Genomic DNA, 23,084 nt, shown 5'->3' with positions numbered 1-23,084 from the left:
GAACTCAGATTGGAGTCGTTTGATTCAGCCATGTGGTACAAAGAGCGAACCAAATTGTGGCACGACAGGAATCTGAGGACCAAAGATCTTCATGTTGGGCAGAAAGTACTACTCTTCCAGTCGAGGTCGTGCCTGGAAAACTCAAGTCGAAATGGACAGGGCCTTATGTCATCACCGCACTCCGTTCTAATGGAGCAGTGGAGATTTCAGGGAGTCTTCCTAACTCTGAACCCTTTATTGTGAATGAGCATAGGCTTAAGGTATTTAGGGCCAATAGTGATGTGGCTGTAGTGGATGAGATCCCACTGCAACCACATACTCAGGTTTCATACCAGTAGGATGAGGATTGGAATTCCACTGGGCTAGCTCCTTTTAGCGTAATGTACATATGCTGGCAAAGTAGAATTCCAATTTTCCTAAGGAAGATGTAAATATGGTACATATGAGGTAGTTAATTTAAGAAAACCCAAAAATATTTTTAGGACCTCAAATGTTAATTGGGAGTACGTACTGACCATCAGAATACCATTTTGGTGAAACTCCCCAATTTATTTAACTGTCCTTTTTACTTTGTTTCTACTCTAGGAAAATATAGGGGGAAATCATAATAGGGCAGAATTTAAATTTGGGGCTTGCTGCAGCTTTGCAGGCGGGCAGCGACTGAAAAGAGGCGCGTGGTGCAGTGACAGGACATGCGACATCCAATCAGGAGACCGCTCGCTAAACCGTCCCTCACACTAACCAAGGCCAACCTAGAACCGCCTATCACCGGCTACAAACCCCAACTACCCTTTTTCCACCCCATAACTGAACCGTCTCTCCCATTTTTCATTTCACAAACCCTCGCCTAAATTTTCTATCTGCATTTTTCCACCATCACTCCACAAAAACCACCACCCACATTCACCCAAGAAATCACAGATCTAAACCATGGGAAAGAAAGCATGGGCAACAAAAATCAAACCCAATTCAACCCGCATGGAAGAAACTCCAGAATCACCACCGCCGCGGGAAGAACGACCTCCGAACCCGCCATCTCCGGCGCCATTTCCTCAGGCGCCGACGATGATTTCTTTAGACGCCATGGCGGAGTTTCTGCGACTACAAGACCCTAATCGGGACTGGACAGCGGCGTTGGCCGGTTTCAGTCAAATAGGGGGAGCAGGGGACGCGACCAGAGGAGCTCCATCTGAACCGAATGTTCAATCCACGGTACAACCAACTGTTTCCATTCTGATTTCCACCGAAATTCCACCAGAAAGAAAATCTCCATCGGTAACCGTACAGCCAGAATCTTCGAAACCCTCCCAAACTCCACAACAAAGTGATTCGATGGAGGTTGACCCCATATCCGCCCATTACGATTCCTACTCAGATGAACATGAAGCGAGGAAGAGCATGTAACAGGGGAGCCTACGGGGAGACGATGAACCAGAGAAAACGCCGTCGGCGGGGACCGGTTCTCAAGGGAGGCGAGGGAAGAGATAGATTTAAATGAGACGGCCAAGAAACAAGGCCTAATGACTGATGACGAATTCCAGGTGATTTTGGATGGAGTAAACCAGAGGGAAGATGATACTGCCACGATGGTTGAGGATCTGAACCTCACATCTAGGGCAGTAGGAGAAGATGAAGAAGGCATGGCAGGAGAGAAAGAGCCAGAGTCAGTGAACCTCCAGACAAAGGCGGGGAAGAGTGATGTGCATGTGGATGCAAAAGAAACAGAAGCAAGAGCGGAGATACCAAAACCAGTAGCACCTCCGGTGACTAAACCAAAGGCAGTCAAGAGGAAGTTGGTGTTGAAGGGCGACCCTAGGGCAGAACAGCCAAAGCCGCAAAGGGTATCTCAACGATGCTTAGGAAAGTGGGCAGCTAGTAAGGCGAAGCCAAACACGGAGGCAGATCCGGTGGAGATCTTGAGTGATGAGGAAAGGGCTACTCCCACAAAACCTGGGGAGGAGTTTTTGCCTACTACTGACTTAGAGGATAGTGCAAGGGAAAACGAAGCGGTCTTTCCAACACTGAGTGGCTAAGGTGAAGAGGCTGACGGGATGGCTGAGGGTCTGGACCTCGCCTCCAGGTCAGTAGGCCACAAGGATACCAGTCCTACTGCCCAGGATCAATTTTCAACACAAGCTGAGAAGGAACCCGAAGAAGAGAAAGACGAGGATGACGGGGAGGAAGCCAGATATCAAGTAGAAAGGAAACGAAAGGGGAAGGCCCCTATGAAGAAGAAGTCCAGCAACAAGAGCCACGCACAGTGAACATAGGCATCGTTATTACAGATCCAGCTCAGAGAACCCCACCGCACCGTCAAGAGACAGACGACAGCGACTACGCTGCCAGTGAAGATTCGGGCTCCAACAGTGATATCTCCCTGGAGGACGAGGAGTACAGTGAGCAACAGCTTCCGCACGATCATCGGGAGCTAGTACATCTCCCGGTAGAGAGACTGAGGTACCGGCGCTGGACAGTGGACCTTACTGATGATATGGTGGAGGAGATGAAGCTTTTAGATTCGAAGGAGCTACAAAAAGTTTTCGATAGCAAGGATGAAGGGAGTAAGCAAGTGAAGAGCGGAAAGGTACTTCATATTCCTTCTTTAGATGAGTTGGGTGCCCGCGAGCAGTTTCTCTCTTATTTGCATGCGTTAGGATTCGAATGGTTGTTGGAGAATGGAGATCCGAGTGTCCCGGTTAGATTAGCGAAGGAGTTTTTCACGACCTTTAGGTTTAAGGTCACCACTGACATAGATGAGGAATGTATCAGTTTTAGGCTGTTTGGCGGAGAGATACGAATGAATCTGATTGAGTGGATCGTGCGTCTGGGAATGTGCAGTTTGGAGGAGGCCATAGGGCCTGAGTGGAGAAGTAGGGAGCGGGGAATTCCCCGCAGACATGTGGAATTTGAGCCCCAAGAGGTATGGGAGGAGTTAACTCACCCAGCCTCTGGAGAATTTGCATCCACTCTCTCTCGCTCAATCCATTTCAATAACCCAATCCTATGCCCAGTCCAGCTTCACTTGGACTTCAATTTGTTGGGGCAGTCGAACTCCGCGGTAAGAACATCAATGACTACCTTCTGTGGTGCGCGAAGCGCGGAAGGAAATTACATCTAGGATTCTGGACAGCGTACCAATGCCATCTAATTGCCACCCACCCAGCGAGAAACCTCACTCTCTGCCATATCTTGGGAGTGTTCGTCAGAAACAACATCATCATCACGGAGGCCGAAGACTTATCCGACCAGATCATGGTGGATCCTCCTGGTCTCTTTGATACACCTTTGTTTGTCCGAATGAACACCGTTTACATGAGGCAGGGTGTACCACGTTTCTATGCAATGGGAGAAGAAGCTATACCGACTGGGAGATCTGCAGCACATCCGGGAACACAAGATCAGGAGCAGAGACAGGAAAGGCTAGAGAAGGCAGTGGAAGAGTTGGCCGAAGAGAATCGAAAAGCAAGAGCGGAATTAAGCCGTTTGGCAACTGTGATGGAAGGAATCTTGAAAGAGTTGGGAATCGGGAAGTTGGTCCGTGAATCTGGACCGAGTGGCCACGGAGGCCGAACTAATGAACCACAAGTATCAGAGGAGGTAGTACCCGAGATGGAAGAAGCAGAGAAGAAAGAAGAAGCGGAACAAGAGGAAGGAGATGCCGAAGAGTCGGCAGAATCTGGGAACAAGCAGTCCGAGAATGAGGAGGAACAACCGGAAGAACCACCTGCACCACAACTTGCACCACAACAAGTGACCACCACCCCACCTGACCAGTTAGTTTTATTTTTATTTTCAGTTTTTAGTTTTTCGTATTTTAATTATGTTTTGCTGTTTTTTTTCCAGGTAGTATAATCTGTGTAGTATGTGAGCAAACCCCTTTCATAACACTTAGCCTATACAATAGTCTAAGTGTGAGAAGTAAAGGGTTTGCTATTTTTGGCGCATGTGTTTGTGTTTTCTGTTTTCTTTTTCGAATGCATGTCAACTCATACTTAGCCTATTATATAATCTAAGTGTGAGGAGTTTGTTGTATATGTATGTTTAGGTTTGATGGTTTCTGTTTAGATTTTAAACTCTCCCACTTAGCCTATTATATAGTCTAAGTGTGACAAGTTTTTAGTATAAGTATGTCTTGTTGTGTTTTGGTATGTCTGTGTGTCAGCCATACTGGCCATTACCTTTTTTCCACTTCACAGCCTCTTCTGAGGGCAGACACGTGTGAAGTGGGAGGGGGAAATGCACTGGCCAGTATGACATGTGTACATATGTGTTATCTGTGTTTAAGTGTTTGTGTAGTGTCTAGGTCTAGTTTTTTATTTGATTGGGCTTAAAACTCAACTGTCTCGAACTGACGGTGAGGGGAATTGAGGGAGATAGGACATGCTGGAAAATGGAAACCACCCCCCCTTAGTATATCCTAGTTAGTATAGATGATGCGAGTATGAGAGAAAAGCCCACACTTAGAGACCAAACACAAAAGTCCTCTTAAAATGTGAGTTAAAAGCCTAAAGTGGAACCACTTTCCATTAGTTCAGAAAAGAAAAGAGTGGCTACCACAAGGTGCCTAGGGTAAAGTGACCGCGTGTAGCAACACTGAAGGCAATAGGAACCCCCCCTTCAAAAAAAAATTAAAATAAAATAATAATAATAATAATTTCCAACCCTTAGAACCTCACTTTCTAGCCATATATACCCAGATATAACCTCTAGCCCCTGGAATTGTGTGTGTGCGAGGCATAAGGCAAGAAGACAACTGGCTAGCAGGATATACAAGAAGAAAACAACTGGAAGAAATAGAGAGGCAAGGAGAAAATGACCAGTAAGAGATTCCAGGCCCCAAAAAGATAAGAAGGAATAAGGGTGGCGAAACCACAGAAGAAAATGAGAAAATGCGAAGAAATGGTCGAAAATACTTGACCACAAAAAGAATGAGAAGGAATAAGGGTGGCGAAGCCACAAGACGCTACTGACCAGTTGGGAAGCAACTTCGGAAAAAGTCCAGCCAAGCAGAAGTGGCAGCCGAAAACCTGAGCTCACACAGTTCCCTGCATCAGAATAAAATAATGGTTTTTGAACCTTAGAGCCTTTGGAACAACCACCCCAAACACTATAACCCAATAGCCCCGTTGCAAGCCTAAAAGACCTTCAGTAGCAGCACGTGAGATCTAAGTCTGAAGCATCTGTGGTTCAGCGCTATGAGAGAATACAGTCCTAACATCCCCAGTGATTAGTGAGCAACTGAGAGAATCCAGTGTTAAGCCGAGAGTGTGGGTGATCTTGACAAGCGGATGTACTGACTGGGAAGAAAAGGGGGGGCGGCAGAAATTCAAGGCTGTCTAAGGCCGGATTGCACCTGATCCCAAGGGGAGAGATGATTGAAAATATAGCCCAATTGAGTTGTGTTAATGTGTTTAAGTGTCTTTAGTTCTGTTTATGTGTATGTGTCCATGCTTATGTGTTTTTCTTTGCGCCATAGTTTAGGGTGAAGGTTAGGATAGAGTCGGTCAGGGGAGTAACCAAACTAGAATTCGACTTACTTGTTTTGTTGTTCTTCACACTTGAGGATAAGCATGTGGTAAGTGTGAGCAGTTTGATAAGTCTTATTATAGGCCTTGGTTACTGGTCAGTATAATGTGCATAATTGAAATATATCTGCAAAACAGTTGCTAAAGTGTGCAGGGAAGTGTTCTAGCCAGTATGGGAATGTTAGGAGAATTCAGGTGAGAAGGGCGTCGGGATGTTGCTATCCTGACCAGTATGCATGCCAAAAAGGCTCGAGATGGAGAAGAAGGATAGCTGGGAAGATCAGCTGCAAGCAAGGGGGCAAAAGAGTCATTTCATGTTTGAAGTCTACCCTAAAAATTAAGGGAGGCCTCCCTATAAAATGAAGCCACTTGGAGAGAGAAAAATGAGGAATCAGTTCATCCACTCCTACACTTAGTTAGCAATCTCTCTTCGGTAGATCAATCCTTCAGCATTATCCTTCATATTCTCGTTCCTCGCCGACAACCATGGTCACCTGAAGCTCATCAGTTCGCCGGAGTTCCACATCTCTTCGTTCCAGTCAGCGTGTTTCGTAGTGTTAACAGTTTCATCGCCCGGATTGGCAAACAATCTTTATTTGCTTTCTTAGTTAATCGCACTTTGTTTTCTTACGTTTGATTTGTTGCACTTTCAATATTTGCTTACTTTGCAGTCTTAGTTGTGATCCAAACGTTTCTTTGATATGAAGTTTTTTTTGTGCTTTGGTTCTTGTTTGATCTTGTTCTTTTCTGCTTAGATAGCTTAATTCCAGTAGTTACGGTAATTTCTAGTTGATGCGAGCATGTTTCCATTTCCGAATTGATAGATCTGAGTACTTGAGTTCAGTTTGCTGGTAGATTTTAGATCTGAAATGGTTAAATGTGAAAGCCTAGTTTACGTAGTTTCTGCCACCTTGCATGTCGCCCAGTAAGTTTAGTTGCAGTTTCGGTATTTGATCTTTTGATTTGAGGTTTTAATTGTAGATCTGTGTTCATGAAGTTGTTGATCTGTGTTCTGTGTTTCTATGGTGATAATTCTGGATTCGCTGATCTGATTTGATTCATGTTGAAGAAGACAACATCTCCATCCAACTTTTGCTTTTTAACCACTTTTTACTTTTGTCCTTTACTTTTCAGCTGTCACTTTTCAGATCTGTAGGCCTAGTCACCTAACTACCTCTTTTCCTCTGATATTTCGTTGTCCTTTACTTTTCAGCTGTCACTTTTCAGATCTGTAGGCCTAGTCACCTAACTACCTTTCCTCTGATATTTCGTACTTTCCATACATTTCCTGAAACCTATGCTCCCCACTTTCCACATACACAGCTACATGTCAATCATCTTTCTCCCCGCCTCCTAGTCAGTAGAGTAACATCTTAAATTCCAGCCTAGATAAAGTCTCCACCCAAAGCGTGGTAGCTAACCAAACCTTTCCAGAATTTCACCACAATTCCCAAAGCGCATTCATCTCTGTGGGATTCGACCCTTACGTCCACTATACTAGTCAGTAGAACTGGGTTGAGGAATTATTGATATCAGGTTCAGGCATAGCTGGGGTTCCATCCAGATCAGTAGGATACATCCTGTGCTCGACACGACACCTGACACAAACCTGCTCTTTGACCCACGTACGCACAACAACCCTTGTCAACACCATAACACGATCATTTTTTCCATCAACACATTTATCATTCATGCCCTATTGTTCCTTTCATCGTTTACTTATATTGCCCATCCCAAACGTTCACCAACATAAATGAAATGAACACTCTAGCATACATCAACGAGAAACACATAACCACATCATAGGATACGTTCCTTAATCACACATGTATCATGTAATTCGTCCAAAACTTGTCAACAAAGACTATTTCAACAATACCAGAATCTGGCAGAACAGAGCAGTCTTTTTGTAAAACACATTAAACTTCCATCTGATCTCATATGAAGCTAAACTTTGGTCACCACACAGTAGACACATAAAGGTTTATCCAGCAAAATTTCACAGCAAAATCTTATCTTTTGATCGGTCAAAACAAAAATGAAACTCTCTAGACGAGACACAAATTCTGGCAGGACTGTGCAGTTTACTTGAAAAATTCGTTAAAACTTCATCTGTCATCAAATGAAGCTGAAATTTGGACACAACACAGAAGACATCTAACAATTCATCCAGTTAAAAATTCACATTAAAATAAGATCGTTTGACTGGGAAAAACTCGTCGGGACCTACTGTCCGAACACAACAGCTTTCATGCTCAACATACACAAACCCTAGTTTGTCTATCATACATTCACACATACATATTCATTGTTCCAACACATATTCATGCTTCAAAAACGAGATTACAACCATGTTTTCCTTTTCACACATAACATTCACAAACGATTCATCCACACACTTACACACACTCATACATACGCGCGCACACACATATATTCTTGTGCAACCATCCTTCCCAACCAATTAATTATTAGATTTACGATTCTCCACTCACTATATGCATGAGGGGTTCAAGAATCATGGATTCCATGGTAAGAATGAGAAGGATGGATCAAAGTATACCTTTCTCTTGAAAAACAATCGGTAGAAACGACGAGTGATTTGATTCTTCAATGGATCTTGAGTTTCCAACTCCAAAACGAAGCAAGAACAAAGAATTTGTGAAGGATTGATTGAGAGGGAGACGTGTGGGAGGAGAGGGAGAGAGTAAGGGAGGTGTGTGAATTGTGGGAGGGATTAGGGATAGGTTTTTTTTTCTATTTATATTCAAAGATTTATTTCCCCCACTTAAATAAAACAATTAAAAATTGTGGAGAGAAAAAAAATAGGGAAAGTAGGCGTGTATTTTTGAAAAAGAAAAAGGTTGTGGGATTTTTTTGACTAATTCAATGGAGTTATGGTTCAAATAGAATTTATTTGGGGAGAAAGAATCCCACAAAATAGGAACAAAATATTAACCTCTTTAGAACAATGGGGTGGACCGAAAATTGAATTATTTCCACAAGGAAATAATTTAAATCCTAATTTAAATAGGATAAGGAAAGATTTGTCAAGATATGATAAGATTTAATTGGATTTTAATTCAAGGAATGAAATAAACAAAGTTCCAATTAAATCTACAAAATAATTCCTTCTCCTAATTAATAGGAGAATTTCAAAAATTTCAAGGGATGGACAAGGGGTCGAAAATCATGTAGAATAACATAGGGACAATTTGGTTTAGAATTAATTTGGATAAATATCCTAAAATAATTAATTATATCCAAGAAAGATAATATTATTTCCAATAAATACAAGGGCCGAAATTTCCAATAAAATGGCTAGAATAATTATGCATGATCCCATTTAATTAAATTCACACATTGGAAGATAATGTGATTTATTTTCCAATGTGTGAATTTAATTAAATGAGATCATGCATTTTTGTTCTAGCCATTTTATTGGAATTTTTCGGCCCTCCTATTTATTGAAAATAGTATTTTCTCTCTTGGATTTAATTAATTGTCTTGGGATATTTATCCAAATTAAATCCAAACCAAATTGTCCCAATATTATTGTACATAATTTTCAACCCCTTGCCCATCTCTTGGCATTTTCAAAAGCTCCTATGAATTAGGAGAATAAATTATTTTTGTAGATTTAATTGGTACTTTACTTATTTCCTTCCTTGAATTAAAATCCAATTAAATCTCTCCATATCCTATTTTAATTAGGATTTGACTCTTTCCTTCTTTAAGACCTCAAAATTTTCGCCCCTTACACCTATAATTTTCTTTGGGGGATTAATTTGTTTGTTACCTATTTTATGGGAGTCTTTTCCTACAAAATAAATTACCAAATTTAAATCCTATTCCTATTTAATTTGAGGATTTAAATATTTTTCTTAAGTACTCCCCATAGTACACGTCCCCTCCCTCCCTTCCTACTTGGAGATTTTTAAATTGTCTTGTTACCGCATTTGTGGGATACTCAATATCTTTTTGCCTATCTTGTGAGTATATTTCTCTCCAAGTAAATGCCAAATCAATTTCTATGCTAATTAAATAACCAAATTTTCGAAAATCCCTCCTCCACACTACACGCCTATTTTGTTTAATTGTGGGATTTATTCATTGACCTCTATTTTATTCTCTCATAGTTTTAATTGTATTATTAAGTGTGGGATTTAACCTAGACTATAAAAAGAGAAGACCCTAACCCTAGCCCCCATTTTCAACGCCACCCTCCCTCTCCCTCTCCTCCAACACGCCTCTCCCCCTCTCAATCACTCCTTCACAATTTCTTCGTTCTTGCTTCGCTTTGGAGTTAGAAACTCAAGGATTCATCGAAGAAATCTATCAATTGCCATTCCTACCTATTGTTTTCAAGAGAACGGTATAATTTTTTATCCACATTTCCCCTTCTTATCATTGAATCCATGATTCTTGAACCCCCCATGCATATAATGAGTGGAGAATCGTAAATCTAAGAATTAATTGGTTGGGAAGGATGGTTGCACAAGAATATATGTGTATGTGTGCGCGTATGTACGAGTGTGTAAGTGTGTGGATGAATCGTTTGTGAATGTTATGTGTGAAAAGGAAAGCATGGTTGTAATCTCGTTTTTGAAACATGAATATGTGTTGGAAGCATGAATATGTATGTGTGAATGTATGATATACAAACTAGGGTTTGTGAATGTTGAACATGAAATCTGTTGTGTTCGGACAGTAGGTTCCGACGAGTTTTTGACCAGTCAAACGATCTTATTTTAATGTGAATTTTTAACTGTATAAAGTTTTAGATGTCTTCTATGTTGTATCAAAATTTCAGCTTTATTTGATGACGGATGAAATTTTAACGAATTTTTCAAGTGAACTGCGCAGTCCTGCCAGAATTTGTGTCTCGTCCAGTGAGTTTCGTTTTTGTTTTGACTGATCAAAAGATATGATTTTGGTGTGAAATTTTAACTGGATAAACCTTTATTTGTCTACAGTGTGGTGACCAAATGTTAGCTTCATATGAGATCAGATGGAATTTTAATAATTTTTACAAAAAGACTGCGCTGTTTTGCCAGATTCTGGTTTTGTTGAAATAGTCTTTGTTGACAAATTTTGGACGAATTACATGATACATGTGTGATTAAGGAACGTATCCTATGATGTGGTTATGTGTTGCTCGTTGATGTATGCTAGAGTGTTCGTTTCGTTTATGTTGGTGAACGTTTGGGATGGGCAATATAAGAAAACGATGAAAGGAACGATAGGGCATGCATGATAAATGTGTTGATGGAAAAACTGATCGTGTTATTGTGTTGACAAGGGTTATTGTGCGTACGTGGGTACAAAGAGCAAGGGTTGCATTACAATTGTAAATTGTGTTGTATAAGCAAACGAGGTGGGCTTTCTTTTACTAAACTCTTTTATGCTTTCAAAAGTATGATTATGGTGTTATAAGGGTGGTTCAAAGTGTTATGTCATGCCACAATTGTTTTGATGTTGAGATTGTTGCCTGATGCCTAGTTCGTTGAGCTTGCTCCGTTAGGCTATAGGGTTATGTTAAACGAATTTGGGTCTGAGTAGGGCCGCAAACCCTATCAGGCTGTGTACACAGGTGGGATCGTGAGCCATCCTTGCTAGTCGGCCGGTCTCGTGGGTGAATAGTGTGGCCACACTTTCGTCGTACTATGGTATAAGGATGTGAATGTTTGATTGTTGAAAAAGTGGGGAGATTGTTTGTCTGGCCAGGCTATGAAACTGTTTTGGTGATACTCGATGATATTTCTTTTCTAAATGTGAAACTCAAGTTCACTATGGTATGGATGACATAACTTTTATAAAATATTTTCGGCATGAGCCCACTGAGTATATTAAGTACTCAGCCCTGCATGTGTTTTCCCTATGTGCAGGTTGAGCAGTGATGTTGCGGCGGATGTTGAGTCAGGCTTTAAGAATTTATGGATGCGTCGTGTCTGCATACATGGGCGTCATCCTATGACTCTCTTTAGATAATTTATTTCCGCTGCCTTGTTTGAATTTGTTTTTCTAAAAGTCTTTCATTTTACTCCATACTGTTTTATGATAATAAGTACCTTGAGATATTAATCCGCTGCTTAACCATGCAATACATTAAAATATTTTCTCTTGAAGTTTAGTCGAGCTTTGTGTTAAATGTCGTCTTTTATTGTTCCCCCTTTTCTTGCCCGCTTCTTAGTCCCTCCCCTAGTCGCGATTTCCCCGTCTTTACTATCCTTAGTAAGGGCGGCCGTGACATAGACACACTATAACATGACTGTTATCAGTGCTCTTAATGTAGACACATTTGTCGCATTCGTTGATTTTAAACCCATTTGATAACATCACATTATCAAACTTCAAGTGCCATTGCAACGGCGCTTGTTTCAATCCATATAGGGACTTTACGAGCTTGCATACCTTTTTCTCTTGTCTAGGTACTACAAACCCTTCGGGTTGTTCCATATAGATTTCATCTTCTAATTCACCATTTAGAAACACAGTCTTTAGATCCATTGGATGAATCTCAAGACTGTGCAATACATCAATAGCGAGAAGCATTCGGATAGATGTAATCCTTATTACAGGTGAATAGGTATTGAATTAGTCGTGTCCTTTCTTTTGTTTAAAACCCTTTACTACTAGTCGAGCCTTATATTTATCAACTGTTCCATCGGCCTTAAATTTCCTTTTAAGGACCCATTTGAATCCTAAAGGTTTCACATAGGCATGCACAAGGGTCATGAACCGCCGGTTCCGGTTCATGAACCGGCGGTTCAAGGTTCAAGAAATGCTTGAACCTGAACCGGCCCGCCTAGCTCCCGGCGGTTCCGGTTCAGGTTCAAAAAACCGCCGGTTCATGAGGCGGTTCAAAACCGCCGGCTTTTTGCCTGAACCGCCGGTTCCGGTTCATGAACCGGCGGTTCAACCGAAATTTAAAAAAAAAAAAATTTATTTATAAAAATTGATTTTTATATTTAAAAACAATTTTTACAAATAAATGAATACTAGAAATTCATAATTGCCCATATATTTTTGATGGGCTTACGAATTTATGAAACCATTCTTGGTTGTTTCTCTTTTATAGAGACATCCTAGAATGTTTTATGTTTCACTTTCGATGTGGGACAAAATCATTCTTGGTTGTTTCTCTTTTATAGAGACATCCTTGAATGTTTTATGTTTCACTTTCGATGTGGGACAAAATCATTCTTGGTTGTTTCTCTTTTATAGAGACAACCTTGAATGTTTTATGTTTCACTTTCGATGTGTGACAAAATATGTTGAAGTATTTTCTTTTATAACTACATGTTTAGAGCATTCATTCATCTTTTTCCAATGTGGGATACACAACATTCTTTTGTCTTCTACTTTCTTCATGTTTTGTGTGATGTATATAAACAAATTTATAATTCAAATATATTCTTGATTGATAAAAATAAAGAATTATTGAGAAATATGATTTGTACATAGAAAATATTTATTTGTATAATAATTATTGTTAGGTTTATACAATTTGTATAAGAATTATTCTTTCAATGTATAATATTATTTATTAGTTAACATATACATAAATTTATAAACATAAGCAAATCATTAATGATAAAGAACTAATGAATAATAGTTTATGAAATAATATTTGTTGTTAAGTTATAATAATAGAAGATAGAGTATTAATATAGACGAAAAATGATGGACGATCTATTATAAACTTACAAATAATGACTTTTATTCCACATTGAAAGAAAGAGTAACACATCCAAGAATGTGTAACTATAAAAGAGAATAATACAATATACTATCTTCCAAATTAAATCAAATCCAATATACTCTCATCCAAGTATTGACATTTAAAAATCAAATCCAACTTTAAGTATGGAGTATTTTTTTTTGTCTTTTTAGTCTTTATTATGTATAAAATGTGCTTAAACAAATTTCAAACAATAAGGTGAAAAATTACAATTTTATTGATAATAAATTTGAATAAGACTAAAAATTACAACTTATAATGAATATATTTTATTTATAAAAATTAATACACACTACTTAAATTTAAACCTTTTGATTTTTAAAATATCAATACTTAATATTGGACTTGAGCATTTAAATTGGAGGAGAGTGTATTGGATTATTCTTTTTTATAGTTACACATTCTTGGATGTGTTACTCTTTCTTTCAATGTGGAATAAAAGTCATTATTTATAAGTATATGATAGATCGTCCATCATTTTTCGTCTATATTAATACTATATCATCTATTATTATAAATTAATAACAAATATTATTACATAAACTATTATTCATTAGTTATTTATCATTAATGATTTGCTTATGTTTATAAATTTATGTATATGTTAACTAATAAATAATATTATACACATTAAAAGAATAATTCTTATACAAATTGTATAAACCTAACAATAATTATTATACAAATAAATATTTTATATGTACAAATCATATTTCTCAATAATTCTTTATTTTTATCAATCAAGAATATATTTGAATTATAATTTTGTTTATATACATCACACAAAACATGAAGAAAGTAGAAGACAAAAGAAAGTTGTGTATCCCACATTGGAAAAAGATGAATGAATGCTCTAAACATGTAGTTATAAAAGAAAATACTTCAACATATTTTGTCCCACATTGAAAGTGAAACATAAAACATTCAAGGTTGTCTTTATAAAAGAGAAACAACCAGGAATGATTTTGTCCCACATCGAAAGTGAAACATAAAACATTCAAGGATGTCTCTATAAAAGAGAAACAACCAAGAATGATTTTGTCCCACATCGAAAGTGAAACATAAAACATTCTAGGATGTCTCTATAAAAGAGAAACAACCAAGAATGGTTTCATAAATTCGTAAGCCCATCAAATATATATGGGCAATTATGAATTTCTAGTATTCATTTATTTGTTAAAATTGTTTTTAAATATAAAAACAATTTTTATAAATAATATTTTTTTTAAATTCGGTTGAACCGGCGGTTCAAACCGGCGAACCGCAGGTTTTGAACCGCCGGTTCACGGTTCAAGAAGGCACTGACCCTGAACCGGCCCGTTGGAACCGGCAACCCGCCGGATGGTTCAAACCGCCGGTTCCGGTTCCGGTTCCGGTTCATGAACCGGCGGGCCCGAACCGGCGGTTAACCGCCGGGCCGGTTCGGTTTGTGCACACCTAGTTTCACACCTTCAGGTAGATCAACCAACACCCAAGTGTGGTTTAGGAAAATTGAATCAATTTCGCTTTGAACAGCTTCTCTCCCATGTAGCCCGTCTGTGCTATCAAAGCTACTTTTATAGATGTTGGTTCTTCATCTAACACAAAAGCAATGTAGTCAGGACAAAATGTTTTTGGTGTTCTGACCCTTCTACCACGTATTAGTACTGTATCATTTGGATCGGGCCTTGCACGCTTGCGCGATTCAGGTTCTTTATCCATTGATTTAGAACTAGTGGCTTCTTCTTCAATTCTTGTCTCAGAATTGGTTACGACCTCTTATTTGTCCTTGCAAGGAAATGTATTTTCAAGAAATACGCCATTCCTTGACTCGATTGTTGTTACTACTGTTATAGTCGATATTTCAGACTTGTGAACAATGAATCGATATGCACTACTGTTAAGTGCATATCCAATGAAGATACATTCAACTGTTTTAGGGCCAATTGTAACTTCTTTGGGCGGGGGAACCATCACCTTCGCCAAACACCCCCACACTTTGAGGTATTTGTAGTATGGTTTCCTTCCTTTCCACAACTCATAAGTAGTGATGTCATTTCCTTTGAGTGGGATTTTGTTCAGGATATAGTTGGCTGTCAAGATAGCCTCCCCCCACATGTTATGGGGCTATCCTGAACTAAGTAGCAGCGCATTCATCATCTCTTTTAGAGTTCGATTTTTGCATTCTGCAACACCATTAGATTGTGGTGAGTATGAAGCAGTTGTTCGATGAATTATACCACTTGCGTTGCATAACTCCTCAAACGGGGCTACATATTCGCCTCCTCTATTACTTCGAATCGTTTTGATTTTACAACCAAGTTGATTCTCAACTTCGTTCTTATAATTTTTGAACGCTTCAATTGCTTCATCTTTACTTCTTAAAAGTTAAATGTAGCAATACCTTTTGCAATCATCTATGAAAGTGATAAAGTACTTTTTACCACCTTTAGTTTGCACCATCCTTAAATTACATACATCCGTGTGAATTAATTCAAGGGGTTTTGTGCTTCGTTAAACTGAGTGAAATGGTAACTTAGTCATTTTCGCTTCGAGACATATTTCACATTTGTCTTGGGTATTCACTTCATTAGCCTTTAGTAAATCTAAATTTACTAATCTTTTAATGACTTTTGAATTTACATGTCCCAGTCTATAATGCTACAAATTTGAACACTCGGACAAGTAAGAGGAAGTAGATGCTTTATTATTATTAGCCAATGAATTTACATGTCCCAGTCTACAACATTTTCAGTACCTGTTACATTGTCGATACTATACTTCTTTTCTAGGCTTTCCTACATCTCTTTTGATGTGGTTACAACGGAGTATACATTGTACAAATTATCATCTAAAGCACTTAGAATGAAATTTTTACAAAGATAATCTCCTTTTCTCCAAGCTTCATAGTCCGCCATGACTTCAATCCTTGCCTTTTGATCACTTGGCGCAGGCGGCTCGTCTTCCATGAGGAAATTCACGATGCCCAATGTCAATAAATAAAACATCTTTTGGTGCCACCTTTTGAAGTTAGATCCTCCAAACTTTGCTGGCTTCTCTGCGGGTGGCATCATTCTTGGTGCCATTGGTCCCACAGTTGGTCCATGATATGAACCCGTTTCGTTGCCCCCGAAGGGACCAACATTTTGGTTGGGCATAGAGCCCCCACCATGCATAAAGGATCCGAAGGAACCACTAAATTGGAACCAACCGACCCACTCGAGATGGATCAAAAGAGGGCCCAAAGGGGTTAACAAATTCCCAAGGGGTTGTTGATGACGACGGATAGAACCCACTCGAGGTGGATCCAACAGTGGGCCTAAAGGGGTTAACAAATTTTTGCGCCTGCTGCCTTCCTTGGATGTGGTAGCCGTTTCTCAGGCTCCCTCTCCGGAATCGAACCCTAATTCTCCGTCACCCGTCACCACCATAGTAGGCCACTATCCTACCATCGAAAGTTGATAGGGCAGAAATTTGAATGATGCGTCGCCGGCACGAGGGCCGTGCGATCCGTCGAGTAATCATGAATCATCATAGCAATGGGCAAAGCTCGTGTCGACCTTTTATCTAATAAATGCATCCCTTCCAAGAGTCGGGGTTTGTTGCACGTATTAGCTCTAGAATTACTACGGTTATCCGAGTAGCAGGTACCATCAAACAAACTATAACTGATTTAATGAGTCATTCGCAGTTTCATAGTCTGAATTAGTTCGTACTTACACATGCATGGCTTAATCTTTGAAACAAGCATATGACTACTGGCAGGATCAACCAGGTAGCATTCCTCATCGACATCGGCACGGCTTGAACCGAGCTACGGAGCAGGCCAAATACAGAACCGACAGTCGTTCGCACGAAGTGTAGAATGCTTGTTTGTGGAGCTCGGAGGCAGTCGGCCTCATACCTACATCATGCACCGTACCCGAGAGATCGAGCATAACGTTGCGGGTCGTTAACCCGAACGCCAGTGACGGCGAACGTGGTGCGACACAAAGCGTGCGGGATTTGGCCGACCCGATGCCGCCGCCCCAGGCGGAGCGGTAGAACAAGGCAAGATAAGAACGATTTGGCCCATCTCGATAGGTATTCAGCACAGGAAAACCGAAATCGGATGAGCACATGCTCATGCCAACAATTGAAGAGGCGTGGAGGAGATGTCGTCGCTGCCCAAGCAGGGATTTGACATGCATATACACGGCAAACACCACTCACGCGTTGCCGCGTACGCTATGCCTAAGAAAGCATGCCTACCCCTCGCAGTCGATGACGCATTGCATCCCCCGACGGCAGAGCATAAACAAACGACCCTAAGCATGCCCCGCTGGACACGAAATACACCGACATCACACCAGGAACAGGGGTCGGTGGGCGGGGATCAATTCCACCCGTCGAAGCCCTGCACTCGTTCAAAAAAGCCTGAGTATGACAAGATATCACATCACATCACATCAGGTGTGACTCTTCAAGATCTCACATCACACCAGGCATTAGTATGACAAGATCTCACATCACATCAGTTGTGACTCTTCGTCTTCCTCATGGCTCATAATGGCCCTAGTATTCCATGTCCATTAGTACGATGAAAAAATGTATTATAAGCAAAAACCGACTTCGTTATTTACCGAACTAAGTTTTTGTAAACAAGAAAAAATAATAGCAACACATATTAGTTATTAAAAGGGCTGAATCTCAGCGGATCGTGGCAGCAAGGCTACTCTCCTGCTTACAATACCCCATCGCGTATTTAAGTCATCTGCAAAGGATTCTACCCACCGCTCGATGGAAATTATACTTCAAGGCGACAACACGGCTATTCCGCCGCTAGGGATTACCCTACGACCCCTTGGGGGGCTAAAGGTCCCTACTGCGGGTCAGCAAGCGGACGGCGAGCGTATGCGTCGCTGGAAGGACTTGGAAAGAGGTCGAAAACATGAATAGAATGCGGATCAAGTTATATGGAATGATAACCAAACCGATTGGATCAATTAGCAAATGTCGTTGCCACTTAATCAATGCAATCTAGCTCTCGCCCGTTCCGCCTTGCCAAAGTAATTTATAACTCTCAATTTTGCACAACTTTAATAGTAAAGCGGCAAGTTCGGGGTCGATCCCACAGAGAAGTTGGTGTGTCGAGTGTGTGAGTAGTGAACATGGGGGTTGGCTGCTGCCACGCTTTAACTTGGGAGTTTTTAACTACTGGTTTTAATCTAGACAGAATTAAACTAGCTAGCTTGATCAATGAAAATTTGTCACGACCGCCCATACCACGGGTATCACAAACGCGGCGATCGTGACCGACATGCATGGACAACAGTTTAAAAGAACAACTTAAGACTTAAAGAAAGAAAACAACTTAGTTTAAAGAAGGTTAAGGTCATTTTTTTAAAAGACGTAAAGAAACATACTTTTAAAAAGGGAACCGAAAAAATTTGACTTAAGAAATACAACTATATATAAAAAAAAATAAGGTAAAACGAACATTTAACTTAAATCTCGGAAAACACCATTTTCAGAAAGACAACGTAAACACTCGTTTAAACCTAACACCACCATACATGTTCAAACATAACCCGAAAAGATTAAGGTCTTAAGACATAATTTAAAACATAGCAGCGGATAAATAAGGTTCAGGGAGAGTCAAGGATCACGCCTATGTATGACGACAAAACGTATCCTAGGGTCTTTAGCCAGCTCAACATCCACCGCAACATCCCGCTCAACCTGCACATGAGAAAAATAATATGCAGGGCTGAGTATTTGTTGTACTCAATGGCTCATGCCGAAAACATTTTATAATAGTTATGTCATCCATACCGGTGAACTCGAGTTTTTACGTTTATTTAAGAAACATCACGAGTATCACAAAAACACTTTTCACAGACCGGCCGGTCAAAATAATCTCCCCACTTTCTCATCAATCAATCAATCACATCCTCTTACCATAGTGCGACGAAAGTGTGGCCACACTATTCGCCCACGAGACCGGCCGACTAGCAAGGACGGCTCACGATCCCCTCTGTGTACACAGCCTGATAGGGTTTGCGGCCCTACTCAGACCTGAATTCGTTTATCATAGCCCTATAGCCTAATGGAGCGGACGCACAAACTAGGCATCAAGCACAATCTCAACATAGCCCTATAGCCTAACGGAGCAAGCTCAAACGAACTAGGCATCAGGCAAATATCTCAACATCAAAACAATCACGGCATGATATAACACTTTAAATCACCCTTATAACACCACATCATATTTTCGGAAAAATAAAGAGGTTTGAAAAGAAAGCCCACCTCGTCCGCTTAACAATTCACGATCCAACTTATGGCAACTCTCGTTCCTCGAGTTCACGAATACACAATCACCCTTGTCAACGACAACACAAGTCAGCCTTGCACAAAAACATATTACCATGCATGTCCTATCGTTTCTTTCACCGTTCTCTCAAAATTACCCAACCCAACGTTCGTCACAAAGATGGAAAAACACACCATAGTATATTTCGACGTATCTCACGCGATCACATCAATAAACACGTTCCTTGGATATACATGCATCATATAATACTTTTAAACTTGAAAATAAATATCCTTTTATCAAAGCAGAAAACTGGCAGAACTGCGCGACCGTTTTATAAAAATCACTAAAATTTCACCCGACCTCATATGAAGCTAAATTTTGGTCACAACACAGAATACACATTCAAGTTCATCCTGACAAATTTTCACACTGAAATCACGTCGTTTAGTCAGTCAAATCAATAACTAAACTCTCTGGTCGGAACATAAAATTTCTAACAGCACTGCGCAGTTCATTTGAAAACTTTACCATAAATTCATCCAATTCCTAAAAAGGCTGAAAATTTTACACGACTTAGAAAACACTTCAAACTTTCATATAGTTCAAGAATCACATCAATCGGAGGTCATTTGTTCAGTCAAAAAGAAAACAAAACATTCTTGGCGAGAACACAGGTTTCTGGCAGATTTGCGCAGTCAACTTCAAAAAGTTATTAAAAATTCATTTTTTAATAAAAAGGGCTGACATTCACACGAGACACGGAAAACACCTTGAAGTTTACTCAGGAAAAATTTCATATTAAAATTCGTTCGTTTGATGAGTCAATTACAGATCAGAAGCTACTGGTCGTGCACCACAGATTTCAGGTTCATAGTTTCGAAAATAGGGTTTTCATCTTCCATCAAACAAACCCCAACTTTTCATGCTGGAAAACACATAATCATGCTTAAAAGGTTCTCATAATCATGTTTGCCCATAAACTCACATCATTCACCAAAGATTCAAATCAAACTTCACAAAATTGCATTCAAAACGCATACATAAATGCAAACACAAATTCCCCACCGATTAAATCCTTAGATTTGAAATCCCTACACTCACTAGATGCATGAGGGAGTCGAAAGAATGTTTGGATGGAGAGGAATGAAGAATAGAGGTTTGATTGTACCTTTCTTGAACGAAACAATCGGTAGAAATGAATATAACTCTTGATTCTTCAACAAACTCTTGGCGAATCGAAAGGATCTTGAATAGAGTAGAAAAACAAGTGTGGGAGAAGATGGAGCAAGGGGAGGGGCGTGTGATTTGAGAGGGAGGCGTGTGAGATGGGTTTAGGGTTAGGTTTTTGGTTTTATTTATAGAGTTAGGAAATAATATATCCCACAATTAATTGAAGATTTGGGAGAATAAATCAAATAAAGATTTGAGAGATTTTTTTGGGGGGGGAGGGAGGCGTAAATTATGGGGAGAAATAAGGGGAGGATTTTTGAAAATCATAGCTATTTAATTAGCTTATGATTTAATTTGGTGTTTCACGGAGTAGAATAAAATAATACGGAGTAGAGAAATTTGTAAAATCCTCCAAAAATAATTAGAAGTAGGCGTGTGGTTTAAGGTTCCTCCCACCAGAAAAATTTCCAAATATTTAATAGAATAAAGTAAGGCAAGCTTGGCTAGAATATTCCAATTCATTCATGGAAAGAAATAAGTAAGAAATCAATTATAGAATACTTAATTTCTCCTCTCCCAAAAATAGGAGATTTCAAAAATCATGGAAAAATAAATAAGAATATTTTGGTTTTGGATTTAATTTGGATAAATATCCCAAAATAATTAAATAAATCCAAGAAAGAAGATATTACTTCCAATAAATAGAAATGCCGAAAAGAATTTGAATAAGGTAACTGGCACAAATATGCATGATCCTATTTAATTAAATCCCGCCCATTGGAAAACATATCATATTATTCCACATAACTCTCAACCATTAATTTCACATCGTTAACACAACCTCATAGAAATCAATTTCCAAAAATGCATTTCCAAATCAACATCCACATTAATAAAACGAAAATAAGCCATCAACTAAAAAAAGTCAAAAATTTTCCGGGGTGCTACATCCTTCCCCTCTTAACAGAAATTTCGTCCCGAAATTTTAGTCGTCTTCCATAAACTATTCGGGGTACTTCTCTTTCATCCCATCAGTCCTTGTCGGTTTGCTGTTCCTTCCCTTCATTTCCTTTCAGCGCGTACGCTCTCGCTTGCTGTGGGGCCACCTGTCGAATGGGTTGTGGTTGTTGCTGTTGTTCCCCATGTCCCTGCCTATTCCACATTCCTCCTTTTGTTGTCATTCGGGCACTCTCGAGACATATGTTTATTTCCACCACAAGTGAAGCATCGGATGCCTCCAGCTCTACACTCGCCAAAGTGGTACTTGGAGCACCGGTTGCAGTGGGGTGCCTTCTGTTGATTCCCTCTCGGCTGTGGCATGGTTTGCCGGTCATAGTCTTGCGTCTGGCGGAAAGTAGAACGGTGTCGCTTGTTGTCATAAGGAGCTCGGTTGTCTTCCCACTTCCTCTTGTCTAGATAGTTCGGTTGAGGTGTTGGTGGTGTAGGATTCACCGTCGTCTCGTCCTTTGGTAGTGCTTCTTCCACATCTAAAGCGTAACTCAAAATTTCGGAGTACGAGATTCCTCTGCGGCTGGCCACGACTACCCTTATCTCGTGTCTAAGGCCAGAACGGAATTTTGCGGCCATCTTCTCATCGGTGTCCACTAACTCGGGCGCATATCGCGTCATTTCACAAAGAGCACGGTCGTACTCCGTCACCGTCATGTTTCCCTGTTTCAGGGTGTGGAACTCCACTATCTTCGCCCGTCTATAGCTCATGGGAATGTACTTGTCGTACACCTCTTCCTTGAATTCTTCCCATGTGAGCGCCTCGTGGCTGGCAGGGTTCATAATTCGTCGTTTAATTTCCCACCAAAAATCGGCAGGTCCAGTCAGTTGATACGTCACGCAAGCTAGACGTTCCCTATCGGTGCATCCCATGAAGTCAAATATACGCTCGAGGTCGCGTATCCAAGCCTCTGCCTTCGGGGGCTCTCCCAGTCCGTCAAACTTTGGAGGGTTTTCCTTTCGGAAGGCCTTAATGTATTCTCTCTCTTGAGGTTGAGGTGGGGTGGTGGTGGAGGTGGAGGAGGGGGTTGATTCCCGACACTTCCCTCTGATTGTTCCTCCATGTCGTTCTCCACTTGTGGGCACGTCTGCGTCTTGGTGGCATTCTGGTCCAAAAGACAAGTTAGCATCGTTGTTAGTATTCGTTGTTATCAAAATCATAACTTCCTTGCATTCGTCGTACTCTGACGTTATATTGGGCGCCCTTATATGCGGGTTGTTTTATCCGTGCCATTTACGCGAAGACGAAGGTTTTCCAACATATATTCTATCTCGTTATTTGTGATAAATCTAGGGTTCGTCACGCATCACCAAATTTGAGGCCGCCCTAAGGCTTCCTATGTTCACATGCTTACGTCGTAGT

The 23,084-nt window shown here is 40.2% G+C and overlaps 1 protein-coding gene across 1 annotated transcript; it reads right to left on the bottom strand.

Annotated features, from left to right (window-relative positions):
• Positions 1–21,865: 21,865 nt before the first annotated feature.
• Positions 21,866–22,882, bottom strand: LOC121781426. The gene has a single exon (XM_042179164.1). The coding sequence runs from the start codon at positions 22,880–22,882 to the stop codon at positions 21,866–21,868; it is 1,017 nt and encodes a 338-aa protein (XP_042035098.1).
• Positions 22,883–23,084: the final 202 nt, after the last annotated feature.

Source organism: Salvia splendens, chromosome 20, assembly GCF_004379255.2.
Source record: "Salvia splendens isolate huo1 chromosome 20, SspV2, whole genome shotgun sequence".
Taxonomy (NCBI): Eukaryota; Viridiplantae; Streptophyta; class Magnoliopsida; order Lamiales; family Lamiaceae; genus Salvia; species Salvia splendens.
The sequence above is the reverse complement of the archived record's forward strand: the minus strand, read 5'-3'. Positions and strand labels throughout refer to the sequence as shown.